The sequence below is a fragment of the Megascapheus bottae genome, chromosome 8 (genome assembly GCF_031878675.1).
Source record: "Megascapheus bottae isolate mThoBot1 chromosome 8, mThoBot2.hap1, whole genome shotgun sequence".
In the NCBI taxonomy this organism is placed as follows: domain Eukaryota; kingdom Metazoa; phylum Chordata; class Mammalia; order Rodentia; family Geomyidae; genus Megascapheus; species Megascapheus bottae.
The window spans coordinates 62,935,775-62,944,944 of NC_143516.1; the positions used below are offsets into that span (position 1 = coordinate 62,935,775).

The window sequence follows — 9,170 nt, forward strand, 5'->3', positions numbered from 1 at the left end:
GCGCACACAGCGCGGGGCACACACCACGCAGACTAGCGCGCTCGCACTCGTGTCCCGCGCCCGCTGTCCCTGCGCGCGGAGCGCGGTTCCGGAGCCGAGGGGGGGGTGGGGGCGGGGGGAGAGAAGGGGGGGAGGAGAGGAGGAGCCCCCCCCCGCGCGGGAGGGGAGGGCGGAGTCAATGCAAAGCAGGAGGGCGTGGCGAGCGCGCGGCGCTGGGGCCCCGGAAGCGCGGACAAGCCCGGTATAAAAAAAGTACCGGGGACGATTCCCCCGCACAACTGCTAAAGCTCCCGAGGCCGGAGCGTGTGCGGCGGCGGCGGCGTTGGCGGCGGGAGCAGAGGCCGCCAGCTCCGGGACCACCGCGGCTGGGGCGGCCGGCGCGCGGGCGGGGGCGCAGGCCGGGGTCCGGGTGGTCCGTGCGGACACCGGGGTCCCGCACCGCGGCGGAGGTCCGGAGGGCAGTGTCGCCGCCGCGCGGAGCCTCGCCCGCCTGCCCGCCCGCCGCGCTCCTGGAAGGGGCGGCCGCCTCCAGGTGACCCGGACGGGACTCGCTTGTGCTTTCCAGATGCATCAGCGATACTTCTGGTGCGGGGCCGCTGTCTGCAGGGGGGGGGGGGTTGGCGGGGCCCGGGGGGGGGGTGGAGGTCCGGGACCCCCGGGCGGGGCGATCGGGGCGGGGCGCAGCCCGGGGTCCCCGCACCGGCTCCTCACCTCCCCCTGCCCTGCTCCTCCAGGACCGACCAGGGCCCCACGGCGCTCGGCGGGCCCTTCGTGGCGGAAGACGAGGGCTTCTACGCCATGGCCGAGGACGGGCTGGCCGACGGCTCCTACGCCCCCGCGGGCTTGGACGGCGTCCCGGGTGGCGGCGACCCCCGCGCGCACTGCACGGTGCTGAGCTGGGAGCAGGTGCGGCGGCTCGACGGCATCCTGAGCGAGACCATCCCGATCCACGGGCGCGGCAACTTCCCCACGCTCGAGCTGCAGCCCAGCCTAATCGTCAAGGTAGTGCGGCGGCGCCTGGCCGAACGGCGCATCGGGGTTCGCGACGTGCGCCTCAACGGCTCGGCCGCCAGCCACGTCCTGCACCAGGACAGCGGCCTGGGCTACAAGGACCTGGACCTCATCTTCTGCGCCGATCTGCGCGGGGAGGAGGAGTTCCAGACGGTGAAGGACGCGGTGCTGGACTGCCTGCTGGACTTCCTGCCCGAGGGCGTGAACAAGGAGAAGATCACGCCGCTCACGCTCAAGGTGCAGCCGCGGGGCCGGGCTGGGGCCCGTGGGGCAGGGAGCGCGCGGGACGCGCGGGGCGGGGTTCGGGAGGCCTGGTGGGGTGCGGGGCGGGCGGGGGGGGGGGGAGCTCAGGGCCGGGGCAAAAGCCAGGGTCTGAGGCTGCCACCATACGGGGACCGCTCGTGAATCATCATCATCATCATTATTATTATTACTATTATTGTTGTTATTATTGTATTATTTTCATTGCTAATATCATCCCCATCATCATCACTAAGTTTTAACTCTCTTCCGGCGTGAACTTTTAAGTTGCGCGGAGAAGGTAGAGTGGTTTAGTTTTTCTGGGAGCCCCAGTGCGCAGCTCAGCTCAGCCCCTGCTTCCTCCTCTGCCCCCCCCCCCCCACCCTTTTGGTTCCTTTTCCTTAATGGTTTAACCCTTGACTTTCCTAGCGGGAGTTCTGCCCAGAGGAGTTTCTCAGCCATGGAAGAATAAAGTGAACTGGCTTGGCTTTCTCTTCTCCTCTCCTCTCCTCTCCTCTCTTCTCTTCTCTTCTCTTCTCTTCTCTTCTCTTCTCTTCTCTTCTCTTCTCTTCTCTTCTCTTCTCTCTTCTCTCTTCTCTCTTCTCTCTTCTCTTTTCTTCCCTCCCCACCCCCCCTGTCATTTTATGAGCTCCTCTTTGGGAAAATCGCAGCCCGAAGCAGAACTGAGTCAATGGGATTTTTATTGTATTGGAAAATGTGAATTGATTTCGCCACCGGGTTCAGCTGACTCGGTGTGTTTAGGGTTTATTATCTGCATGGTTTTATTTGATGAGGGTGTAGGGACCCCCTCCCCTCCAGACACACACCCTTTGGTTGAAATGTGGAGTTTTATCTGATTAGTTAAAGTCCTCTGAAACCAGTTTAGTTCAGCTTGGATCCTCCTCATCAGCTAACTTTGGTTTTTCTCCAGGGAGCAGACCTGGGGATGAGGGACAGAGTCATTTATCACTGTCTGCCTCTCAGTGGCTTGAATATTATGTGGATTGCAGCGTGGCTACTATGCCTATTAGACCAGTTTCGGAAAAAAAAAATAACATTTAAAAAGTCAGACATGACAACAGAACCTCTTAGTACTCTGCTAGGTCTGCCAAAAGCCTCAAACTATTACTTCCAGTCTCTGTCCCAGACGGTAAAACTAGTCGTTAAATGTATTTTTTTCCCTTCTGTTTTCGGAAGACTGTTTAAGCTCCTAGGTAGTGTTTTGCCAAAACTTGACAAAACCAAAAGGAAAGAGAAAATAATTCTCAGCTGGGGAGAGGATGAATTTTTTTTTCTCTTCTGGGTTTGCTCATCTTTTTGTTTCTTGTCTTTAGGAGGCTTACGTACAGAAAATGGTGAAAGTGTGCAATGACTCTGACCGATGGAGTCTTATCTCGCTGTCCAACAACAGTGGCAAAAATGTGGAACTGAAATTTGTGGATTCGCTGCGGAGGCAGTTTGAATTCAGCGTTGATTCTTTTCAGATCAAGTTAGACTCTCTTCTCCTCTTCTATGAGTGCTCTGAGAACCCCATGACTGAAACATTTCACCCCACAGTCATTGGGGAGAGCGTGTATGGTGACTTCCAGGAAGCTTTTGATCACCTCTGTAACAAAATCATTGCCACCCGGAATCCGGAGGAGATCCGGGGGGGAGGCCTGCTCAAGTACTGCAACCTCTTGGTGAGGGGATTCCGGCCCGCCTCGGAGGAGATCAAGACCCTCCAGAGATACATGTGCTCCAGGTTCTTCATCGACTTCTCAGACATTGGGGAGCAGCAGAGGAAGCTGGAGTCCTACCTGCAGAATCACTTCGTGGGGCTAGAGGACCGCAAGTACGAGTACTTGATGACCCTGCATGGCGTGGTGAACGAGAGTACCGTGTGTCTGATGGGACACGAGCGGAGGCAGACCTTGAACCTCATCACCATGCTGGCCATCCGAGTGCTGGCCGACCAGAATGTCATCCCCAATGTGGCCAATGTCACTTGCTACTACCAGCCCGCCCCCTACGTTGCTGACGCTAATTTCAGCAATTACTACATTGCCCAGGTCCAGCCAGTGTTCACCTGCCAGCAACAGACCTACTCCACGTGGCTACCTTGCAATTAATTAAGAATTGCTTAAAAATAGCTGATGGGGAAGCCATTGCAGACAAGATGGTGGGGTGGGGGAAGAAGGAAACAAAGTAAAGGGGTAATGATTCCTAGTTAGGGATGTTCTTTTGTACAGTGACAGGCTCCTGATTCTAAGCTAGGCAGACCTTTGGCATCTTCATTGGCATGAGAGCCTGATTCCAAGCCAGTCACCCTGCTTACCTGTCCCACTATTCTCCTGGCCAGTTGGATTCTATCTTGAAACAAAGGAGACCTGTTGCTAAAAGCAACCAGGTTCTCCAAAGATAAGGTGGGGGTGGGGAGATGGTTATTGACAATATAACAATATGGGTATGTAGCAATCGCTTCCCATAGCTTTGCCAAAGTTGGGGGGGCGCGGACTGGCAGAGGAACTTCTTAAGCTGAATTCACAAAGGAAAGAGAGGGAATTAAAAAAGGTCTCTGTACACCTCATTTGATCAGTTCAGGAGTTCAAATAGTGACAATCTAGGAAGAAGAGGAACTCCTAGACTGGACGACTTTTTGAGATTCCCTAGTGAGTGCTCTCTGTGAAGTGGTCCCCATTGGGCTTGACTTCTGGAAGAGCAGCTGGAGTGCAGGTTGGTGCCCTTCTTGTAACAATCAGCAGAACTGAGGATGATGACACAGTCCATTCATTCCAGCTGCACGCTTGCTCACATTTCGAAATGTGCAAGTGCAAGAAGAAGTAGCTGTAGCAAAGCAAAATAGGCTCAAGGACCAAAGATTTTACAGATAAAAATTCCCGAGTACAAGAGACATAGAATATATATATATATATATATATACACACACACACACACACACACATATAAAGAGTCACTATATTTGTTACACACTAGTATACATCAAAGTGCCTGTTGCTTTCTGAAAATTTGAAGTGGAAAAATTATTTTATGGTTTAATAATTATTTTATCAGGGACTTAAGAAGAAAATAAAACAACATAGAAGCTTGTGAATGGTGGAGGAAATGCCCTATTTTTTTTTCATGGCAAATATGTGTATAAAGTTGATATTATTGGTGTGATCATGTCCTAGGTACGTGCGTGCATTATGTGTGTATGCATATGTGCATATGATAGTGTATATATGTACACATACTCCCTTGGCTATGCCCTAAAATAATGTGTCAGTTAGAAAATGTTTAAATACCCTGTGTTTTTATGTTTTCACTAGGATGACGTGAATGGGCATATTGCAATGATGAATTAGAACCGGCATCTAAAAACACGAAGGAGGGAAACAAGTAATATATTTATAGGAAAAGCAGAGATTATAATTTTTAGCTAGGTTTTTTATTTTGTCTTTTTTGTATGTGTGCCCGAGAATTCATAATGAATATTTTTTTGGTAGCACTCTTAAATAGATAGCATTTTGACAGCTTGAAACCATTAAAGGAAAAGAATTGCATACTTCCAAGGTATGCAATCTTAGGGAACATGGAGATGAGAGGTGACTTAAATCCCTGACTGCTAGCAAGAATTTCTGGTGATCTGAACACTACTTATTAGTATTTAAATGAATTTATAAGTGAATGCATTTTGCATTTCTGGACCACTAGAATTTAGTAAATGTGAAATGACCCTTTTTAAAGAGTATTTGCACAATTGCATAAAGTTTATATTATGAGATATATATTATATATGATGTTTTATAAATTTATGCCAATATGAAACATCTTTAATCGGGTTGTCACACTGCATTTAAATATTTAGTACTGTACTTTAAATTAAATCACTTTGCATTAAACCAAACCCAACTTTGTTTTCCCTTTGACAAGAGACCACAAATATCTTCGTGAAGTGAGCTGAAAGTAGCGAGCCCTTTCAGTTCCAGCTCCCCTCTTGGCCTTCAACAACACTGGTCTCTGAAAATAATGTTTGTTACAGCAAAGGAACACTCATTAAGACAACCTTGTAATCTCACCCACCCTGGCAGAGCATTGCTTGTTATTCATTCCTTTGAAGGCCCACCCACAAGATTCTTGTTGTCAAATCAGGAGGCACCAGGGAAGGAAATAGCATCCCCCATTGGCCAAGTGATGTGTTTCTTGTTTGTTATCTGGGCATTCCTCTGGTGTTCCCTGCTGGTTGGTCCAGGTCATCTGTCTGAACTGCCTTCTGTGCACTTTTCTTTGAAGCCTTAACAGGAACCTGATAAGTTTGCTGCAACAGATTCCCTGTGAATTCCCTCTGATCCGTCAGCCACTTGCACTGCCACACATTTTGGGGGGAGCGCTTCCTACTCAAGTCTGCTCAGTTTCCCTTGGGTGTGAAAATGTAATCAGAAAATGCCTAGGAAGCCTTTCAGCTGGCAGACCAATCCTGACGTACACTGGCCTGTCACAAACCAGAGTGCCACCTTCTCAGTTGCTGGGAAGTTTTCTGAGAGAAAATGGAGGAAAGCTAGTGATCAGAGGAGCTGCGCCACACACCTGCTTCCTCCCCTTCCCATCCTCTTGGTGGACAGAGGGCTTGTCCTTGTCTACTACTGCCTGGAGTCTAGAATTCTCAGGCTCCGCTGTAACATCCACCTACTTAACTGCTCATTCATGACAGAGATTTTACTTTTCTTTGGTGGAAGGAGCCTTAATTGCAAGTGTAACTTTTCATTTATTTCCTCCAATATTTATATTCTTTTCTTGCTGACTTCAGGTTTGATAGCTTAGTTGGAAGTGCCAGAAGCCTATCATTTGGGGAGACACCTTTCCCATCTGTGCTTTAAGACTTACATAATTTATTTCTGTTTTGTATGTACTATAGTTTTGTGCATATGTAGTTGAACACATATGTGTGGCCTAAAAATTTGAATGTCTGGTGAGAGAGAGAGAGAGAGAGAGAGAGAGAGAGAGAGAGAGAGAGAGAGAGACACGCGTGCGCACGAGCGTGCGCAGAAAGCAAGTGGCCATGTGTGTAGGTCAGGAAAAAAAAAAAAAGCCAGAACAGCTCTCAACTTCTGATTAGTGCCTGTGATTTTGTTTGCTTCTGTGTTTATCTGGCCTAGTATGTTGTTACTTTGAGACAGGAAGAAGTTTTGTCTTCTGGAGGCATTTCTTCCCTGGGCAGTCTGGCATGTTAGAGAAGCTTTAGCCTGTGGCAGTGCCCTTCATAAAAGTTTACTTCATCTGTAGTGATCTTCAACTGCCTCAAGAACTCTTTGAACACCAAAATGGACTTTTCCCTTCCAGAAATGGGGTCAAATACCTGGCCAGTTTGATACTGGGTGGACTGTTTTCCACATGGGTCCAAACAAATGTAAGGATGGCAGAATATCTGTAATCCAAGCCAAGAAGGAAACAAAGTGAAAAGCGGATGTACGGTTTCTACCACCCCTTTCTGTTTTGCTTATTGTTGGTTATTTTATTGCGCGTAAAGTTGTTTTCGATGCAATGCTGTTAAATAAATATTGTGAACTCTTTTGTAAATGAAATGTTATGTTTAAAGCTATCAACAGCTGTCAAAATAAGCTTTTCTTTGTTGTTATTGTTGAAAACAGAAACGTGTTAGATGAAACAAAAAAGCCAAAAAAAGTGATTTCATATAGAGCACCTGTTTGAATATAGTCTTTCTTTCCGATTCCTTTTTTAGCATAGCCTCTCAGTGCTATGAGACAGTCTCTATGTTAATCTTTTGTTATCGTAGTGGCTTGCTAAGGAAGTAAGTGGTAAAAGTACAAAGCAGGAAGATGTTGGAGTCAGTTGGCAAGACTGGGTATGCATGTTTTGGGGCTGGGCCGGAGGGCCCCCTGGCCTGTTGGTTGTTTCTGCCCCCGCCTCTCCACAGCTACCGCTGCCCAGAGTGGGTGCTCCTCCAGCAGGCTGCGCCTGTCACCCTCTGGGAGTCTGATGGTCACATGTCACAGGCAGAAAAAGAATGGACTCTTAAAAAAAAAAACTGACATGTTTGAATCAGTGCTAGAAGGAACAGATTGTGAATTTTGTTTACAGAATCCAATATTTGGATCTTTTTGTTTTGTAAATAAAAAGAAGTTATTTTTTTCTATTGATTAGTGTGTGCTGTCTGTGGCGTTTGTGCGAGCTAGGCATGATCTTCCCGTGACGTGACTCCTAGCTGGCATCACTTGGAGCCGACCAGGCTTCAGCGACAATCAGAACATGAACTCGTCCTCCTGGCAGCCAGTGCATCTCTGACCCACTCAGCTCTTGATGAGTCTAGTTGATGGGTGTGAAGGATTTGTGTCTGCTGTGAGCACCGCAGTGTAAGTATCAAGGTCAGCAGACAGTTGAGCTCCATAGCTCTGAGTGGACTTGGGGGGTCTTTGTAACCCAAGGGCAGTTGACTGCATCGCTGCTGTTACCTGCATCATTTGTGTGAGGCCCTTGTCTGTTTTGTCATTCAGTAGAGTTGAATTTGTGTGGGGAATATTCAGAAGAGGAAGGAGGAAGAAGGAAGACAAAGGATGTATTATACTCTGTGTGTGCACTCACACACACCCATGTGCATGCACACTTAAACTGTTCTTTTGGGTAGCACCTAATGCAACCACTCCTTTTCAAAGTGCCAGAATGTAGACACAATCTATTAATTACATTTTTTTTCCTTTCTCAACATTAGTAGCGTGAAGATTTGATAAGTCTCCACCACCAGAGGACATAATTGTGTTTTTTTTTTTGTTTTTTTTTGCCAGTCCTGGGCTTGAGCTCAGGGCCTGAGCACTGTCCTTGGACTTTCTCAAGGCTAGAGCTCTACCACTTGAGCCTCAGCACCACTTCCGGCTTTTTTCTATGTATGTGGTACTGAGGAATCGAACCCGGGTCTTCATGCATGCTAGGCAAGCACTTTAACCACTAGGCCAAACTCCCGGCCCCATAATTGTGGTTTTAAGAACCACTGAAAGCCTTCATGTTGAACAGAAGCATGCTTTACATTGCCTCAATGAAAAGAGCCACTCCTGGTATTAAAAGCCAGCTTCCTTCACACATATACCCTAAAAGTAAGGGAAATCTTATTTGGTTTGATAGTATTTGTGTGACCCTTTCTTCCTTTGTTGCAACACCAAGTTGCAGTGAACACAACTTCAAGAAAAGCCATTCACCCCTCATTTTCTAGAGATCCTTTTTCCTTACACATGCACTTCCTTTAATAAGAGACAAAATGCAAAAATTAATTTTCAAAAGGCAGAAACAAAGGAAAATAGAATCACAGACTTAAAGTAGGAGGAATTATATAAAGCTATTAGATACTTCTGAAGTGAAATCGATTTCTTTCTAAAAAATAAGTTTGAAATCAATGATGGGGATATCACTTAGTCAATTCACTAACATATCCAGGCAGGAGAGGTGGTTTAAGACTACAGTTTCTTTCCCCTAGTAGGCTTTGGATCTTGGTTTCTGTATGTTCATATACACAAGGAACTAAAGGTGCTGGGAGAAGTGGATGAATCTAAATCTAGGGCTCAGAACTATGCAAGAAAGACTTGAAGCCTCGGAATAGAGTGTCATTGAGAGGGTGACATTTGACTTTGGCTCACGAGTTATGGTGATTGCAGTGTCTCAGTGTAAGATGTCAGCGTTGGGATAGGGCATGGATCATGGGGAGAACCTGTATGGATTGTTGCAACTTTTCTGCAAATGTAAAACTATTCTTGAATAAAAATTGACTGATGGGGTTGGGAGTCTGGCCTAGTGGTAGAGTGCTTTGCTAGAAGGAAGGAAGACCAGGCTTGATTCCTTGGTACCACACACGTAGAAAAAGCCAGAAGTGGAGCTGTGACTCAAGTGGTAGAGCTCTAGCCGTAAGAAAGCCCAAGAACAGTGCTCAGGCC

General features: G+C 47.7%; 1 protein-coding gene across 1 annotated transcript; it reads left to right on the forward strand.

Annotated features, from left to right (window-relative positions):
- The first annotated feature begins 516 nt into the window (after window positions 1-516).
- Tent5a (terminal nucleotidyltransferase 5A) lies at window positions 517-3,934 on the forward strand. The gene is made up of 3 exons (XM_090338519.1): window positions 517-585; window positions 735-1,248; window positions 2,586-3,934. Exons 1-3 carry the CDS (start codon window positions 566-568, stop codon window positions 3,360-3,362), a joined length of 1,311 nt encoding a protein of 436 aa, XP_090194645.1. The 5' UTR covers window positions 517-565; the 3' UTR covers window positions 3,363-3,934.
- Window positions 3,935-9,170: the final 5,236 nt, after the last annotated feature.

Coding starts and splice junctions, on each gene's coding strand:
- Tent5a (XM_090338519.1), top strand. CDS start 566: ATGCATCAGCGATACTTCTG. Junction 586..734: donor ATGCATCAGCGATACTTCTG/GTGCGGGGCCGC, acceptor CTGCTCCTCCAG/GACCGACCAGGGCCCCACGG. Junction 1,249..2,585: donor TCACGCCGCTCACGCTCAAG/GTGCAGCCGCGG, acceptor TCTTGTCTTTAG/GAGGCTTACGTACAGAAAAT.